The sequence below is a fragment of the Cynocephalus volans genome, chromosome 12 (assembly GCF_027409185.1).
Source record: "Cynocephalus volans isolate mCynVol1 chromosome 12, mCynVol1.pri, whole genome shotgun sequence".
In the NCBI taxonomy this organism is placed as follows: Eukaryota; Metazoa; Chordata; class Mammalia; order Dermoptera; family Cynocephalidae; genus Cynocephalus; species Cynocephalus volans.
In genome coordinates this window covers 43,803,172-43,823,694 of record NC_084471.1, presented here as the reverse complement: position 1 = coordinate 43,823,694, position 20,523 = coordinate 43,803,172, and the positions used below count along the sequence as shown (strand labels likewise).

The window sequence follows — 20,523 nt, the reverse complement described above, 5'->3', positions numbered from 1 at the left end:
TCTATCCATTATCTGTCTGTCTATTTAAATTGTATGAACTAATAGATTCCATGGATTATAATCCATTACTATCACAATTTATTTTGGTAATTAAATTTTCCCAGATTTGGCCCCTGGGAGCCCCTTCAAGTTACCTTGTGTGTGCTTTCAATGTGCCTCATCACTCTTTGAGAAATTCCTTTTTTCATGGCTCAAAGTGTTCTAGGTGCATCCTGTACTTTCCCTAACTTGGCTTTAACTTTTATTAAAGGACACCCAATTTCTTTTTGTGGTATATTTAGGAACCAAGATCTCATTGGTCCTCTGTTTTCTGAGTGGTCAAAACTAAGAAATTTATGTAGGTAGACATACACATACACATTTACATCATTATTTATTTCAATATTATACACACATAAGTGGTCTTCAAAAATTCATGGGAAGATTCATATTATCTTTTAATTTCATTTTTCCACACTTTTTGAAGCACCCTCATGTATATGAATTCCCTACACTTCCTATTTCAGCTCAACACCACAGGGTTTAATCTTTCCATACTTGCTCCTTCTTTTGCCAACTATGAGAAACCTGAATCTCACTATCTATATCTTTTCTTATTTGCTCAACTCTCCCGAATCCAACAAATCTCCCATCCATATTGGGCTACTCTTCACTCTGACAGCTTCCTGGCCTGGGCTCTGGCTGTCACCTGTGTGCCTTTCCAGCACAAAGGAAAGAAGAAATCAACCACATTACTGCCTTTTAAAAGATATGTGCCTTTCTTTTCCTTTTGTCTGGTTTATAAAGCAAATCAGTTCTATTTGTACCTACATTTGTGACTATATCCATATCAAGATGAATCCACAGGGGGGATATATTTCTCAAAAATTAATATGCAAACACCTGTATTTATGAAATTGGAAATTTGAAGCTTGATAGTATCTAGTATAAATGGCCAGTGAGTTAAGAGTAAAATTTAGGGTAGACCTGTGGATATTGTCATTTTCAAATATTGCCTATCATATTAACTTAGTGACTGAGCTATGTCAGCTGAGGGGACCGCAAGTGAAATAAAATACCCAGTGTCAAGCGGCATTTGGATAAAGTTAACTGTAAAGTAATAGATCAATATTTACAGGCAGCCAGTTTCAAGTACTGGTTAAATATCTATTGAATTGTTACCTAGAGCAAATTATTTGGCCTCTAGAAGGCTTAATTTCTTTATCTGCAGTCCTTACATTAGAGGATTGTTGTAAAGTTTGAGTGCTATGCCATAGATAAATCATCAGGCACAATACTTAGCACATAGTAAGTGCACAAAGTGGGTAATAGCTTTTACACAAATTACTGGCAAAATCTAAACTTTTAACAACTACGATTCTCAGTAACAGACGCTAGCACGAAGGGCCTGGCTTATTCGAACTGTAAATAAATTAAACGTTCTTTTTGCAATGCTGTATCTTATAGTTTCAATAGCTACTTATAAAATGTTGGTCTTGTAAATGCACAGTAAGATAGGACATGCACTGGATAATGTCTGCTAAATATTTTGAAGGAACATCATATACTCATTTTTTTCCAGTCAATATGAAGGAAATACAATGTCAGTTTATGTGGGAACAGTGAATGACGCCACTGCAGTATTCACTAGAACACTCTCGATTCTGAAGTCTTTATAAATTGTTTCATGAATCAACCCAAATCTTTTAGTTTTACTGGTATGAAACATGCATAAAAATAGAGGACATGTTGAGAGTCTCCAGTGATTTAACTGATCTTCTTTGATCATTTGTGTAAGAGTTAAATCTGTACCAGTCAGCATTGACTGCCCCTCTATAACTGGGGTTAAAAGTCTAATTTTACTTTAATAAATGATGAGGTGGAAATAGTGGAGAAATGGATGGCTTGTAACACATGCACAGTAGAGATATCTGGTGCCATTTACATGTGACTATAAATCAAGGAGACTTCTAAGTCCTTTTTACAATGATTTGAAGTTTACCTTCTCTTTGTTCCTTTCATTGATCAATCTGTTTTCATATCATTGCTAATGCAGATAACTCATATAGGAAATACCACGGGGCATACACCAAAGTACTTGAAAATAAGCTAAATAAGATAAATTTCTCCTGTGATTTAAACTAAAAAGACATTAAAGAGTGACTCAGTCAGAAATATGCACTGCCACATTGAAATACATACATACATACATACAAACAAACACAATAAAGGCTTCCGAGGCAAGACTGTGCTGTCAGAAGTGTGAACACATTTTATGAAAGAGTATCTCAGACAGGGGGAATGGAGACTTAGCTACTGTAATCGAATGCTAGGTCTCGTATATTGAGGAAGATAGCCACAAATCAGCCCTTAAGGAATGCTTTTAAGGTCTGTGTTTTGAGTAAAGCAAAAGCTGTACTCCCAAAACACATTCTGAATATTCTTATGCTCCATACAGATTTTCATAGAGGGAGATAGACTCTTTATTAACTACCATGGCCACCATCATTCTGGCTCCTATTACAGATGCTGGTCTTGTTCTAATAAGAACCAATTAGCATTGGGCTTTAGACAGCCTCCTCAGTGAACTACTAAATGTGACAGCTTCTGAGAGATGAGTTGGAGAATACAGAATCTGTACGACAATAGGCCAAACCTGGCTCATGGCCAGTTCACCAAGGCACCCTGCCTCTGTGATCCTTCTTGGCAGGCAGCCAGTCAGCTTTCCCTGGGGTCCGCAGTCTCATTCCATAATCTCCATTTAAATTTTGTCAGCAAGTAATAAAAATTCTTAGAAAACTTCAGAGGATTTTTTCCCCCTTCATTCAGAGACTATAGGCTAACCAAGAGGTCAGGGAGGTACAGTGGCCCACAAGAAACAAACCTGAGTGGAAGAATAGACTGTAGTAGGTTTTAGAAATGGATGGGGAAGGGCTATTGGTAGACAGTGGATATGAGAGAATCTGGGGGCCAGAGAAGGGAAAAAATAGGCTTCACAGAGGGCAAGATACATTTGCCATTTTACTGAGCAGAATCCCACATGCCTCAAGAAAATGCCTTTCCAGACCTTTAGTAATAGCAAGCTGAGTTCAGAATTATTTTGCAAGGCACACGTTTTTAGTTTTTCTTGCAGATAAACAAACCAAAGTTCAGAGAGGCTAGATAACTTACCAGTGCCACATGAGTTAGTGACTATATAGTGATAAGGACAAGTTTTACCCCCAAACTTAATGTATGCACCCTTATGCCACTTTCCCTTCCAGATGCTTTATCCACCAATAATACTGTTTTTCTATCACTACTGATATGATTTATTCATCCATTTATCAGGTATTTGTTGAGTGCAACCTATGTGCTAGGCAGGGGGCTAGACGTTGGGGGGCAATGGTGAGCTTAAACAGAGAGAATAGAATCTAGTTTGGGAGATAAACATTAATCAAATAATTACATTAATTCCATATTACAAGATTACAAGAGTATGAAATGTTGAAAGACAGGAAACTTCACCTGATGAGTGAAATTAGAGAGGGTTCTTTAAGAAACAGTCATTTCAGCTGAGACTTGAAGGGAAAAACTCAATTGGACAAAGCAGGGAGGAAAGTAATCAAGTGCGAAGACTCAGTTTAGGCGGGGGGGACTGTGGGAAGTGGGTAGAAGGCCACAGTGGACAGGACTAAGGGGAGACCTGTGCAAGACGAAGCTGGAGAGCAGGCAGAGGTCAGACTGTGCAAAGCCTTATAGGCTCCATAAGGATTTTACCCAAGGGCTCCATCAACGAGGACTGGCTTTGTTGAGAAAAGATTGTGAGTTCAATTCTGTATGTGGTGGGTTTGAGGTATTTTTGTGACGACCAAAAAGAAATGTTAATTAGACAGTCATTATACACATCAGAATTCAGAGGACAGTGCTGGGTCAGAGTTAGAATTTTGGAATTCACATGTGTCTAGGTAAGAATACAATGAGTATGATTGAGATCATCTAGAGAGATTATAGAACGAAAACTGGAAGAAGTTTAGGATGTTTGAGGAACCCCCACAATTTTGTCCTCTGTATCCCTTTCTTTTTACTACCCAGAACCACAACATTTAATGGTTATATAAAGGCAAACAGAAGAGTAAAAAGATTTTAAAAAGTAGACTCTGGAGGGTATGAGAAACAAAATGGCAAATTTCTGTCTAAGAAGCCAAGGTAGGAGAGTTTCATGAAGAGAGGAATGATCTGCTTTCTAAACGCTGCCATGATATGAAATAAGGTGAAGACTCAAAATGTCTGTTGAGTTTAGTGATATTGAAGTCCTTGCTGGCCTTAATAGTATATCCTGTCACTTAAATAGTATATCTTCTTTCTTAATTTTGCTATACTTCTTGTATTTGGTTTTAAGTGAGAATAAGATAGGAAAAGTCTGCCAGAAATTATTAAAGGCCAAGGCACAGCTTTGTATTCTTGCATAGCTGTATCTTTCTTTTATACATAAATTCATACACATGACACATGCATCCATACATACAACATATAGTTTCTCGTGATTTCGTAAAATCTTAATAAACTTTTCAGGGTTTCTAGAGCTATCAGTTACATATCAACTATTTCTGATATTATGAATTACACATTATTTTTTCTCAAAACCAGGATTTAGGATAAAATCAAAACATTAATTAAAAATCGGTTCAAAAATATACTAAATTTTTCTATCGCATATAAATATATTCTATAGATGCTTTTAAAGTAACGAATATTTAGAGATCACTTATCATGGCAAATGAGATATCTACAAAAAACACAGTCCAGCATGCAATGTAATATTGGTCTGCCCCATTCTGTATCTAGTATTTCGTGTTGTGAGTTTTCTAAAAATGTGATGATTTGGATCAAATATATATAGATTTTGAAGCTAAATCAAAAAAGAAAGTGTATCTTAAAACATTTACCTGGGCCGAGCCCGTGGCGCACTTGGTAGAGTGCTGCGCTGGGAGCGCGGCGACGCTCCCACCGCGGGTTCGGATCCTATATAGGACTGACCGGTGCACTCACTGGCTGAGTGCCGGTCATGAAAAAACGACAAAAAAAAAAAAAAAAAAAAAAATTAAAACATTTACCTGTGCATAAAAGGAAGAAATTATGCATGAAGTAAAGCTGGGATATCAAAAGTATGCAGTTCTTCTGCTGAGTGCTTTTAATTTGATTAGACCTACTCTTTACATGTTAACCATGCACACAACTACATACCCATGGACACAACACACAAATACAAAACACATAATATAAAATATAGTTGTAAGAATGATAATTTATTTCTAATTGGATTTAATTTTTTCTGAAATATTTAGTAATTCAGCCATCATAATGATGTTTATAGCCCTGAACAAATTCGTTATTTATTTTTACTCATTCTTTGTCATTTAGAATATATGTTGTAAAATTTTTGTGAAAAAATAAAGAATTTTAGTCGTGGTTTCAATGCTTTTGTTATTCTCACAAGAACATAATTAGGCTAGATTTTCTCTGAAACAGCAAAGAAAATTGGATCTTTTCAAGTCTTTGGCCCCCCAAAATATAATCAATTGTTGTTAGTTACAAGCTTTCAAATTTAGGAAAGTCTAAAAGGTCTGATTTAATATCTTATTTCTACATGGATTGTGAGTGAAAAGTAATGAAATTCTTTTACAGAGAGACAGCTCTGGAACATCTCAATCATAAAGAAATGTTCATTTACCTTGATGGAAAACTTATAGTAAATTGATATCTTCCCGTACTGGAGAACTTCCACTTTGATGAGTCACTGGTAACTATAGTTGCCGTTTGCTTCTGTCTTCTTGGTTAATTTCAGAGCACATTCAGAAAATGAAGGTACCTCTTTGCCATCTGCTGACTCCTGTACCAGTCCTACGAAGATGGATTTATCATATAGTAAGACTGCTAAACAGTGCCTAGAGGAAATATCTGGTAAGTGACTGATTAATGGGTATGTCAGACCTGGGACTTTTTGTAATCTCTCTGTAAGTCTTTTTCTTAAATCGTATTTGTGCTATACTATTTTTTATGTAAAAATGGACTGTGTACATATCATGCTTCAGAAGTTCTTAGATATTTAGCTGTTTTGTTTAGGATGATCTCTTTGTTGCTCTGTAAAGAATGGTATTGCTTTCAGAAGCTGAGACTGTAAGTCATTTTGCCCTCAGTCAATTTGAATATAATCAGAGAAAACCTGGAGAATCTTCTATTGCTAATCGGGCAGACAGCCCTTGGGAATATTTGGAGATTGAAAATATTAAATCAAGTGTTGTATAAATATTCCATGGCTAATCCAACCTTGCTCTGTTTTCAATTCTGTGCTATTTAGAACACTTCTACTGGCTCCGAATGTGCATTTTGGGAAAAAAAAAAAAAATCTAATTAGGGAAATATTTTATTATATATAGATAACGTAAATACATACGCCACAGTTTATCGGAATGTTGAGTGTATAAAGCAAGGTTTTAGCTTGAGTGCAGTGTTTTTCCTAGGATCCAGGTAATCCTAGGCAAACATGTAAGGCCTTTGGAGTAATTTCGTTATATATAGATCTAGAATCATGAGGAACCAAGTAATCTCTAAGCAAAATATTCTGCTCCTAAGGGGAGAGTTTAAGAAGATTGTTATCTGTTTCTAAGCATAAGAATGCATGAAAGTAGAGGTATGTCTGTTATTCCAATAAATCTCTGGCTCAGCCCTTGTGTATTCACAAAAGTTCAAAGAAAAAAGAAACTTAAGGAACTATTTAATTTAAAAAATATCTGTAGTACTTTGGGGAATCAAAATGTAAGTATTGCTCCGAAGCTTTTGAAAGTAATTATATCACACATTTTGGGGTTAAGAACTTTGCCCACTTTGGCAGACCTGAAACACACTTTGGCAAGCGTTAGACATCATTTCTGCAACATCCTCCAGTGGATATTGACAACGATGACAGAATGTTCCAAGGATACCTTTTAAAATTAACATCAGTGATATCAGGCATCAGAGGTTTCATGTGAAGATTATAAAAAAAGGACAGTACAGGGAAAGGGTAGAAATGGTAATGCCAAGACATAGCTATGGGGTTAGTATTTGTACATTTTTTTAATATTTGGGGAAAATATTGGCTTTCCTTTAGCTGTAGGTAGTACTGTGATCAGAATGATGCTGTGTATCTGTATTGTGACCAGATATTTTATGAACCTAACCTGGCATGAAGATGTATATACTTCACATATTTTATACATGAATGTCTTCAATATGCCTGGGAAGTACTAGAGTTCAAATCTGTAGGAAAAACTGAATTTAGTAGAGTTTAAATTGTAAATTTTATGAAGGAAAATTGTTTTATGAAATTAGTATATCTCTTAGTATATCTGACTGAATAATCCATATTTGATTTTTTTCTCCAGTTTCTTATTCTACCTATCATTTGATAATTTTTAAAATATTTCCAGTTAATATTTCCATTGAATGTGATATTTTAATAGAATACTTGAAAGTGAAATAGAAATTAGACTTTAATATAATGTAATAATTTCGTGTATTTATTAGTAGGTATAATATTATTTTGCAGCAGTAATGAATTATTTATATAGAATCATGTCTATGATTTAGGAAGGAATATAGTAAAAATAAAGCAATCAAGTAAATGCTGCAATGAGGCTTATCTGATTGTGTCATTCTTACTGTCATCTGTTTAAAATTAGCCTATAGTGAGGTAGTGCAAATGTCTCTTGATGAAGACTTCAGATTTGATGGAAGAAAGATGATATTTATTTGTGGTTATTAAGTTATAAATTGAGTACAGTAATTGGAGAAATCTAGATCAGGATATATCAGGCCAGTGATGGGAAGGTGACTGTCATATCATAATGAGACTGCATATACTGATCATTTTTAAATTTTAGTTTCTGGATCACTATCACTCTGGGCATTACAATTCCTGCCTCAATTTTTGGATTTTAATATTTACAAAGATGATTCTTCTAACACCCTGGCCTCTCTTTTACTGATCTTGTCTTGCAGTGCCTCCTGAGCTATTTAATCTCAAGGTCATATCCTAGGTCTGGGCATCAATTACAACTTCTCTATAATCTCACTTTCATGTACCCCACTATTGCTCAGTTCAACCTCCTGTCTTTTCAGTACTCTTCCTTTTGTTACCTGACTCCACCAGTGATTCCTCTAGGATTTCCAGTTCATTGATCCCACCACTTTTTACTGTCCCTCACTAAATTCTGCATATCTTTCTTCCTCCTTAATAAGCTAATTCTTATGATAACTGAATATAATTTACTCTTGTACATACCCTTAACTTCCTTTCCTGTCTCTCACATCATTGTACTCATTTGATGAAATCACAGACCTGGATACTTTCAGCTCTCCACCTATTCAATAGCAACAATGAATGAAGCAGGAGAAAAAGAGATCACATGTTGATGCAGCTCACTTTATATTCATGGCCACCAACCTGAAGTGAATAGTTAATGCTTCCAGCAATCATTCCATATTTCTCTTGCTTGTTTACTCTTTTCAATTCTAAGATTACAGGTTTATAATGTTTTCCTCTCAAACCTGCAATACCATCTGTCCCATCCCTTTTCTTAACTGATGACCTTCATGTGTACTTCACTGAACAAAGTAAAGCACAGAGAAAAGAGGTTGATGATCCCCTGCCACCACATTTACCCGAGTATAGCACTTATACCCACTTAGAACCTATTTACTCTGCTTTTCCTTGTATTACTCTCTCTTCTGCTCTCTAATATCTTCCTCTCTCCCAAATCATTCTCTTTATCCCATGAGATGCTATCATCTCTCCAATCTTAAATTTTGTAAAACAACTTCCCTTGACCCCAGTGTCCCTCCAAGTACTGCTATCATTTATCTCTTCCAAGTTACAGCACACTTTAATGAAGAGGAGCCTTCAATCACCATCTCTAATTCCTGTCCTCCCACTGTCTCCTAAACCTACTCTAATTAGGCTTGTTGCCTCATTTTTCCATCAAAACTGCTCTTGTGGAAGTTCCCATTAATGTCAACGTAGCCACATCCAAGAATCAAGTCTCCGTCATCTTATTTCACCTCTCAGCAGCCATTGTCCTCTGCTGAGAAAGTTCCTTTCTCATTTTCCAGGGTACCACTTTCCCTTGGTTTCCCTCAAACCTCACTGTTCCTTCTTGGTCTCCTTTCGAAGTTATACTTTGTTCTCCTTGACAGGCCTCTGTTTTTGGACTTTACCTATAATATGCTTCCTTGGTGATTTAATATCATCTCATGGCCTTACATTTCATTATATACTGATGGCTTATAAATGTCTCCCTCTAATCGTGTCTCCTGCACTCCAACCTAAATATCCAACTGCCTACATACCCTCTTTACTAGAATATCTCATAGATGCTTCCAACCTGTTATATTCAAAACTGAACCCCTGATACTACCTTCAAAAAATTTTGCCCGTCAAGAACTCTTCAACAAGTTTTCTGTATTCTCCATCTTGGTTAATGGTAATTCCATCATTCCAGTTGCTCAAGCCTGAAATGGAAGACTCATTCATGACTCCTTCTTATCTCTCATACATCATACCCAATCATTAGCATATCTTGTTGGCTTCAAAGGTATTCTTTGCTATCTTAGCTCAGAAACAAGTAGTATATATGAATTAACGTGTTGAGATATCTCTCAGTAGAGTGTTTGAATTCTTTGCTATTTTCTCTCAGAGTCTCAGAAACTAAATAAATTCAGATGACATGGTATCTAATTCACTATAAGAACTAAGGTAATAAATAGACTAAGATAACCTAGAGTAACTGCATTTCCAAAATATATCCAGAATTCAGCCACTTTTCTCCTCTGTACTTTTTTGTCTGTTTTATTAACTAGTATATCCCCAGTGTATGGTTGGTACATAGCTACCACTCAGTAAATGTGTTTAAAGTGACGTTAATGTAAGGAACATATTGTAGAAAGGAGAACCAGAATGAAGAAAGAACCTAATGATGTTCAGGTGGAAACCATAGACAGGGAAGGTGGGAATGATAGCTTTGGTTTTAGAAAGCATTCAGAAAGTAATCACAGTGAACTTAGGGTGAATAACACTCAACTAAAGGGACACACATAAAAGGAACATAAAAATTTAATCTTGATTATGTCATCACTGAATAACCAATGAATATGAGGAAAAAAGTTTAGTCATTCAACAGTAACAATAGAACAGTCCAGAAATACTCCCTGATGAGCTGGGATTTTAAAAGAACATGTCGGGGGGGCGGGGGGCAGGGAGAAAGAATGAAAATAAGGATAAATATGCAATAATAAAATAAACCTATAAAAGAATGAACTTGTCAGAAGTCTGAAGCTCTTGGACATTTCCTATATTAATGATGTCTTTCCTTTCTCAGAGTCCCCATCCCTTCCACAGATCTCCTTCCCTTTTTGATTTATCTTGGTGCTTACCACGTTCTGGCTGCTATTAAAACCACAAACCACATTAGCACTTGAATTTATTGCCAGGCCCCTAGCTTAGACAGGCCCACAGAATATTCCTTTAAAGATAATGAGATATGGGAAGAAAAATGTTCTAGGGAATGGAAAAAAATGAATTCTGAGCTCTGCATTGCCATTATTTAGCTGTTTGAATAGTTTCATGAATATAAATTCCTGGTAAAATTTTCAAAGTGCATTAAACAAATATTATACATGTTGGTAGATAGCCTTATACAAAAGAAAAAAGGGCAATTGTGAACCTAAGTAAAAAAAAGATCTAAAATTTTCTTGACCATGAGTGGAATGAAAATTTAGTCTTGCTTTACATTTGGCAAGATCTCTTGGCACTTGATGAAAGAGAAGGCCTCTAAGGACAAATTCTTTTTGTCAATGAATGTGAGAATAAAACCCAAGCCAAAGCAGTAAAATATGCACCATCAATTCAGTCAGCTTTGTAATATTGAGCTTGTGACATGAATCTTAGAGGATAGTCTGGAAGCAATATGCTCCCTTACTCATTGTCATGAGTTATGTAATACATTTTACCTGACTATAATTATTATTGGAATCATCATCATCAGATCCCATAGATATCACTAGATTTCCTCCCCAAAAACATCATAAAAAAAGGGAAATTTAAGTGATGTACTTAATCTTTGTAGAGATAGAATTGAAGACCAACAAAAGTCTACAAATAGCAAGTCTTGCATTTCCTCCAGTATGGCATTAAATTGAGTGCCACTCATTTCTGATGCTTATCTTCACACCATAATTTAATTACATTTTTAACGTTCATACCATTTAATGACAAAGATGACATTTTTATAACTTCAAGTTAGTTATGTTATCAATGAAAATTTAAAAAGCTAATCTTCCCAACTAACTCAGTGAATCCCTCTAGCAAATCTGCATTGCAGCATGAACCATTAAAGTTTGCTCCTTAAAAGTATCACAAATCTTTACATCATACATCTTGTGGGTCAAGCAATAGGGATACTTTTCACATTTGTTTAAGTACAAAAAGGGATTTCTTTTCCTGGATAACATAATAACTGAAAATTGCAGGGAAGTGGGGGAGGAGTAGTTTTAGAAATGGATTGTTCAGGGCTTCAGACATTTCCTACCATGAACTTGAGTTCATTCTCTCCTGCTTTAGGTTCTGTTTTCTCTACATTTATTTCATTTGTGGGTGAAAGTAACTGCCAGCAGTGCCAAGCTTTCTTTTATTAGCTTCAGGTCTAGGGGAAAAAAAGAGAGCATTTCTTTCATAATAGTCTTTTAAAAAGTTCTGAGATTAAATCTTTTTTGTTCTGATTGAACTGGATTGGGTCACATGTCCATTCCTGAAACAGTCACTGTAGTCAAGGAATGGGTTGTTCTGATTGGCTCTACTTGGGTCACTTGGACCACATGAACAAAGAATGATCACCGAAGAAAATCAGCGTGCTGTTATGAGAAGATGGGAAAAGGATGGAGAAATACACAGAAATATTAAATTGTGTCATGTGAAATTGATACATAAATACTCGTCATTTTCAGAGTTTTAATAGGGAAAGTTAATTTTGATTTTCCACCTTCTATTTTAGTCTCAATTACAGTAAAGCAGGCATGTCATTTGTAAAAATGTAATATTAAAAAAAAATTGGATGGATTCAGGAAATCATTCTAGAAGTAACAATCTAGTTTAAACGGAAGGATAAACTAATGGCTACACATGTTTTTTTTTACAAGACTTCATATTGAATAGTGGGAAATATCAGGCATTTAAGACCTTTGTAAATGATCACTCAATTACCTTTTTCTTGAATGTTTATGAAGATCAAGAAGATCAAGATCAAGTAATTCAAATCAGTTTAGATCTTTTATTTAAATAGCCACATTCTAATTATGTTTACTAAACAGCTGAAAGGTATTCCTTTCCAGAACATTAGAGTAGCTATACTTCATTTTAAATTTTGACAAAGTTAAAGTGATTCACATTTTTACTATTGTCTTGGTGTATTTCTTTCCTTTGCACTGAGCCTTCCTTATCCATCCTGTATAAGATACATTTATATGTGTGAATACATGTAAGTATAAATACACTCATACATGAATGCAAGTGGGGTTAGCTGTCTCTAGAGAAGCAGTATGTAATCTTATAGACTGATGTAGTTCCGGGGGCAAAACAACTGTAATTACAAGTTGATAATATCTTTAAAATAGAAACACATAAAAACCCCCTTTTAATGGTTTCCTCATTAGGGATATTTCTTCAAAATATTTCAGTTCCTCTCTGCAAGCCCCTCCTTACTGGCTCGACTGAACTTATCCCACCCCTTCTTGGGTGTGCTCCTGCAGGAGGGTTGCATTTCCTGCCCCATTGAATCAGGAAGGACTGTTTGATATGATTTCACAAATGAAATGTGAGTGGAGAAAAGACATGGTTCATTCCTGAGTAGAAGTTTTGAGAGCCATTTCTTGGATGTCTGACCTCTCTTTTCCCTCTGTGATGAGGTCAACATGTGTCAGACTGAAGCTGTTCTTTCAGCATAGATCTTAGAATAAACGGTACCTAGACCAGAGCTGCAACCAGCATAGAGTGGACATTAATGTTAGCAGAAGTGCATCTTCATATTTTTAAGCCACAGAAATGTCAAGTAATATGTAAATGCAACATAATTCAGTCTATCCAGGATTTCTCAACCTTGGCACTATTGACGTTGTAGGAGGACTGCATCATTCTTTGTTGTGTGGGAGCTTTCCTGTCATTGTAGGATGTTTGGCAGCACTATTGGCCTCTGTTCCTCAGATGACACACACCACATGCACCAGTTGTGACAACCCAAACTGTCTCCAGATATTGACAGATGTCCCTTAGAGAGCAACAAAAATCACATGCCCAGTTGAAAACCTTTAATCTCAGCCTAGTAATTCTCAAAGTGGAGTCTCAGAGCCAGCAGTAGCTGGGAATATGTTAGGAATACAAAGTGTCAAGACCCCCTCAGATCGACTGAATGAGCAGTTGTGGGGCTGGGGTCCAGCAAGCTGCATATTAATAAACCCTCCAAGTGGTTCTGAACCACTTGGATGTTTAGGCTGATTGGTACCTAAGCCCTCTTGTATAAGAAAGGCCATGATTATTGCTTTCATTTATAGATGCATTAGATCAACTCTTTTGACATCTAAAGCATTAAGGTTCTTTTTTTTTTTTTTAATGGTGAATCTGTAAGGCTTTGGGTTATATAACCACATGCCGAATACATACCAAACAAACTGAAGTTTCATAACTTCCACAGATTTCACTGTGGCTTCATAACTTAGAAATTCACTGGATCACGGTACCTCAAAATGAAGAGGAAAAAATGTTCTATTTAGAAATCTCAAGAGGAGTGGCATTTTAGTCTTTTTAAAAATACTTGGCATGGGCCGAGCCTGTGGCGCACTCGGGAGGGTGCGGCGCTGGGAGCGCGGCGACGCTCCCAGCGGCCGCAGGTTCGGATCCTATATAGGAATGGCCGGTGCACTCACTGGCTGAGTGCCGGTCACGAAAAAGAAAAAAAAGAAAAAAAAAAAAAAAAAATACTTGGCAAAATGATGCTTTTAGAAGTATGATTATCAGTTTCAACAATTCCACATTTGTGCGCTTATTTTATTTAAGCATATTTTATATAAACACAATTTAATTTTTAAAGAGTGAAGGTGAGAATCAGTATTCAAACTTCAGTTTGTTTATTGCAAATTTTTTTCACAAATAATTGCTTTTTTCCCCTCTAATTCCCTTTTACATATCTGTAAAATGGATCTAGATGTGATCTACCTTCTGTGGGGGCATAAGGAATAATTAACTTTACAAAGTAGGTTGTAAGTTACAGGCAATGCATATTATAATGCTAATTTATATGGTTAGGAGATTGGACACTTCCTGTAATTGAGACTAAAATAGAAGGTGGAAAAATCAAAATTAACTTTACCTATTAAAACTCTGAAAATGACGAGTATTTATGTATCAATTTCACATGACACAATTTAATATTTCTGTGTATTTCTCCACTTTCCCCCTTTTAATAAGGGATATTTGTGAGTGGAAAATCTTCAAAAGTTTTTCTTTAATACTCTTCTCCTTAGCTATCAAAAATAAACATTGTCTCTACTACACCTTATATTTGTTTTCAAAAGTTTTCCTAAAATAAAAATATCGTGGTGGTGGTAGACAACCTGTATAAGATAAGTATAAGAAATTTATCTTTTAGCTTTTCTGTTTTAATCAAAATATTAAAAATTGAGTTTTTATTATGCTGTGGTAGTTTTTTGGGATAGACTTGAAAAAATTCTCAATATCAAAACACACAATGTGGATTTTGTGTTTTCTGTCACATTATTGTGTTCTACACTCTTGACCATAAACTTTCAATTGTATGCTTTGAGTTGAAATATTGGAGGAAAATCCTTTTGAGGTTTTTTTTTAATGCTATTTTCTACAGGAAGGCTGGAAGAAATCTTCATATTCATTGTCACATTAGGGTTTTACTGAATCGCTTCAGAATAAAAAGCCCTTGAATTTGTTCTTTAAAAGATAAGGTGAAGTCTTTCCCTTTAAAACATTATCTGTCAGGGAGTGGAGAGTGTCATGCTCCATTTTTTAGGTCCTTTACACTCTTGGATTTGATTTGTGCTTTTGCAGCACAAATCCCAACATTCAGAAGGCAGATCTGCCTGCTTCGGCTGCCTGCGGCTATAGAGAATTAGTCTGTCATTCTCGGCATCAGGGAGTGTGTGTTGTGTACATGAGTGAGTGTGTGTATTTCCAAGTCTAAGGCTGGGTGGCTGAGAGTCATTTAAATGTGCATTGGGTTAATAGCACAACATCTCGTTCTGACTTGGCTCTGAAACCTGTGGCATTCTAGGCTGGACAGCCGCTCCTGTGCCTCTGTTTTAATTTAGCAGGATGTTTGCTGCCATGGCAGCCAGCAGCATCCACTGCAGCAGCAAGGAAGAGCCATAGATCTGAAAATGCAGGTGGAATACTAAAATGCAAGAGGCTTGTGGCAGGCTGGGCTTCAGTGCTCAGTTTCTGCTCTTACTGGGCTATGATGCAGAGGCTGTACTTGCTGCACTGTGTCAGCTCATTAGAGTAAGGGGTTACGGACCCAGATCAGTTAAGGACTGTCGAGCAGCAGGAAAAAAAAAAGAAGTGAGCGACATCGTTGGTGCTTCTCTATCTTGCATTTTGGAATACAGAAGCAACAGAGGGAAATGTGGACCCATCCTCCGGCTGAGACATGCGATTGGATGAAGACGGGAAACTGCAGTTGGGTTCCTGGGCTACTTTTTCACTGGAGCAGTGTCTTTGGTGAACTCTTTTCTGCTTCCAATATGTGAGAGCAAAATGTTTGTAAGTACTGCTGATCAGTGAAATGATGTGGCAAGATAAATTGTGGGCAAATAATAGTATGTACCATATCTCCGAAATCATCTGTGAATATTTGAGCCTGAGTTTTTATTGAAGTGCATGTGTTCATTAAAACCAAAAGGCCAGTAGCAGTGACAATGTAAAAAGACAGTATGAAGTCCAATTGAAAGGAAGAAGCCACTAGAAGAACCATGCAGCGGTCTGCTGAACTCTCTGTATTTCAGAGCAAAGAAGTAAGGAGAAAAGGAGCTTGTCTTCAGAAACAAAAGTCTCTGACCAATCTTTCCCTCACCAGTGAGGGGGAGAGGAGACCCACTGTGCGCATTTCCAACTGGTTTGGAAATGCTGCAAAGGCCGGCCAGAGAGAATCCCACTATGCAGAGAGGCACTTGCTGTCCAGGTTTCTCTCACGGTCTGTGCAGTCCCTGTACCAGGCCAGTGGCTCAGGAGCCTGGAACCTCCTGCCTGCTGGAGGCAGCCAGTCAGGCACCGAGGACTTAGAGGACTGGTCTGCAAGAAGAGGCTTGGAAGGTGAGAGTGATGAAGATAGCAGGTCTGAAGATGAAAATGGATCCCCCAAGCCAAGAAGCATCAGCAGAAGCTGGGCTGAAGAGGAGGGAGAAAGCTGCCTGCGGGAAGGGACAGCCCAGCTGGATGAGGATGTGATCCTTACCATGCTGGGTGACTTGGAACAGGCGCTTTACACCGACTTATTAGGTAAGTCCACTTTGCTTCTAAAACTGTGAATGAGATTAAGAAATTTCCTAATTTCTAATGAAATTATTTGCCTTAGCTAAATATCTTCTATTTTTCAGACTGATGTTTTTAAAAGTACAGTTACTCAAACATGTTTTAAATTCCTTGTTTCTTGAAATGATTTTCTTTATAAAGCTGAGCTATGAGCACCAGTTGTAAAGTCTATTTGGAGAAAGTAAATACCAGCCATCTGCCATGGCCATTATTGGCCTGGTATCCAGTACATTCTATATATCCATAAGTAAGTGTTAATGTTTTAAAACTCCAAAGTTGTTTTTTACTTAGTCATTAATGGGGCCTATTTGTTCAACTTCCCTCAAGGTGACCTCACCACAGATATGGAATGAAGAATGAAGGGCCTCCTGGGTATAGTTAAATTTCTTCTGCTGCCTTGGTGTTACTCGAATAGATGACCCTTTTTATACTTTGGTGACAAGCAATATGACTTCTAGTAACAATTTCAGAAATTCTGAAGCCTCTGCTGTCTTTCACTTACTTTTGTGTGTGTGTATGGGGGCGGGGGTTGATTGAGAAAAACTGCTCTTGCATGTGTACAACATAACTATTTAAACTACTGTGTAGATGCCTATAAACTGTTTTCATCCTTTACACACTAGGCCATTTTGGTGACATGAGTTTTAGTATAACAACCGACAAAATAATCTTCAATTAACTAGACGTGAAGATGTCAAGTGATTCTTCAGTATTATGTTTAAACTTTAAATGTCAACTTTGCCTCCTGCCTAAACAACTAAAGTGTATACACATTTGTTATTTCTAAATTCAGTGCTCTACTAAAATATATTTATATCATATATACTCTTCTTCAAAAATCGATAAATATTAAGCCATTGAACACCTCATGTTTTATGTTAATGTGTATTCCCACAAAGGACTTCATTTGGGTCTTTTTGAATTTGAAAGAATTAAACCTGGCCAGTGATCTCTTTGTTTCTGATTCATGCAATTGATGGTAAATACAGGTTTGTTTTTATTATTTATGGAGATCCTCCTGTTACATGATGTCTTATGAGGTTTTCTGTACTGTTTTGGTGAACCAGGTTTAGAAGAAGGAAGCCTCGAGAGGGAGCAGAGGCAAATATTGCTCAATTTTTCATGTCAGTTTGGCTTTAAAAGAGTTATGTTTCCACAGTTGTCAGAATAGTGATTTCTGAATCTGAATACACCTGGTTCTCAGACATTGAAGATTTACTTCTTAACCATTGTGTGATTTCTGTGATGAACTGCTTTTCATAAAAGAGCTGTGTGTAGTACAAAGACAAGAGGAATCCTTAATCCTTATAAATCTTTTTAATTTTTCTTTTTTATCCTCTGGAACTGTAGAATCAGATAATATTCATCTTTTGCCTTTCAAATGCTAGCATTTATCTTGTTCTAAGTACCTCTTATGTAAGTATATTCAAAGATATGAACACAGTGTAGTCCCCTGACAGTATTTGTTGGTTGCTCTGTTCAATTATGGAATGCTGTGGGTGGGTATATATATGACACATGCCTTTTGTGCATAAATAACTTGAAGCATTACTGTCAGAGGCTAACCTCTCAATAGAAGCCTGTATGCCATGGTTTTTAAATAGAGCATCTGCTCATTGTATTTATGTGATGGTTGTCCATAAGATTTTTTTTTCTTTTTTCTACTTATGCCAGTATTTAAAAATGCAGGTGAAAAAGTAAGGGGAAGAGTTTATTTAAATAGCTCTGATATGAATAATCATATCTCCAGATGATAAAGCATTCCAATGCATTTCCCTAAATAATGATGCATGTTAATTAAGTTCATGAATATATCCATGCCCACAGCACTCAGGAATTTCAGAATTTCTGCCACGTGCTTGACTAGGTTCTGCTTATAACTCAAAATGGCCTCTTCCAAGTTAGTATTTAGAGTTCCTTGAGTTTAGTCTTGATTATCCTAATAAATCAGACAGACTAGAGTCTGTGCTGTAATTATATGGGAAACTATTTAAAATGAAATCATAAAGCTATTGGTGATATTTCACTGGTTTTTTGTTTTTTCCCAAAAGTGTCAGGATTAACCAGATGAATTTAAAATTTTTCATCCAGATGACTGTTGGGGGTTTCCATAAAAATAGGATTATTTCTCAAATCAGGCAACTGTACTCTAAATAATAGCATTTGTGATGTTGATAGTGTAGAGGATATAATTCTCTATGGATCAGGTTCATTCGTATATAATTTGATTTCCTGTTAAAAGTTGACAGTGCTGGCAGTGTTAATGACAATGTGTATAATTAAAGCCTAAAAAGTAAGAGCAGGACTATATACAGATTAAATGGTCTGTCTGCCACCAAGTGATAATGCAGAAGCCCAAAACTGAGTCTCTTATTCTGTGCTTGACTCATCGAGAAGTCCTTACAAGCAATGAGAAAGCAGTTTGCACCAAGGTTAAAAACTCAAGTGGAATTCAGAATATAACATTCTAGAATATGTATGGAAGCCCCTACCATTGTGTCTGACACATAAGAAGCCTCCTTCAGGAATAATAGTCTATCTTGAAATTATGTGAGCGGAAGGGAATATAACATGTTCTGATTAAATAAACATCTCTTGTGTTTTCTACTTTTATTTGCTACTAAACATTTAATTTTATTTGTGCTTTCATATTTGGCCTTTTCAAATGCGTTTTTCCCCCAATGCTTCTGGATATTGTTTGGATACAAATTTACAGGATATTTCAGACCGTGCAATCAATCCTTAGGGGTACCTTGCCTTTCGTGGGTCACTGAAAACATTTACTGCAATAAATTTTGCTTTGGTTATTATCTTTCACGCCATGAGTAAGGCAGCAATTATGTTTTGCTCAGTAAGTGGTGGGAGGAAAAGGTCTGTTTGTTTGATTGTCATAAGTGGTGCAGTGTCATGAGTGGATGTCATGATGGGAAAACCAAAGGAGGAAGGGAGACTATGGTCCTGAAACATAAGGAAAAGTATATAAACAAACAATGGATTCAATTGGAAGAATCCAAGGATCTAAGTTGTCTGTTGTTTTAGAAAAAGATAACTTAAAAAGAGATGGAATAGATGTGAAAAAATATTTAATGAGACTGAATGTCTGAGAACACAATAAAAAAGATATTGAAATAATTCAAATATCAATTTTAATATTGTGACAGTTGGCAAGTGATTGAGATGCAGCTTGATTATAGCTTAAAAGTTCTCCCAGTGGGATGGGGATACAGGAATAGGGGACATGGAATGGTGAATTCTAGGAAGTTGGATAAAGTCAATGACTTGCCTTCTTCTTTCCTCCAAAAAAAGTCATCTCAACACTCTCATTTTATGACTTTTCATCTCTTACCATCACCTAGAGTGTAAGACTTCTGTGCAGTATGAAGTCTTATTTACTGAATCTTAGGTTTAATGCTTCTCCAATTTTGTCCCCTTCTTCATGATTTCTTTTGATCCAGTTTGAATAAATTTCTTTGCCTCTGCCTTTCATTTGACTGGAATGATATTCTTTTCCCACCCTTTAAGATTTTCAGATTTTCACTACTAAAACCCTCCTTTTTCTTCAAAGTGCTACCAGATTATTTGGAAGTGAAGAGTAGACTTCTTTCTAGCCATTTCTCAAATATATTGTATTATATTCATGAGGAGAAGCATGAGAAGAATTTCCAGGGAGAATATGGTCAGGGTCTCAAAGGTTATTAACAATTCTGAGTTCTAAAAGAATGTTAATCTATAGGATTATAGATCACATGACCTGAATTAATGTAGGAAAACTGTATGCCATGTACATGAGGTCCCAACATGTACTTTTTTTCTCAAAAATATATTTATTTTAGGCAAGTTTTTCAATCCTTTCTAAGTTTGAAAGAATAATGGTATTAAGCATATTTTAATTGTTCAAATAAGTAGTAAAATGAAGGGAA

At 36.2% G+C, this 20,523-nt stretch overlaps 1 protein-coding gene across 2 annotated transcripts in view; it reads left to right on the top strand.

Annotated features, from left to right (window-relative positions):
- Window positions 1-20,523, top strand: part of NAV3 (neuron navigator 3) — a 371,530-nt gene that overhangs the window by 186,119 nt on the left and 164,888 nt on the right. For both annotated transcript variants that reach the window (XM_063074984.1, XM_063074983.1), the window contains exon 9: window positions 5,807-5,922. In XM_063074984.1, coding sequence (XP_062931054.1) covers window positions 5,807-5,922 — 116 coding nt within the window. The remainder of the gene's footprint in view (window positions 1-5,806; window positions 5,923-20,523) is intronic.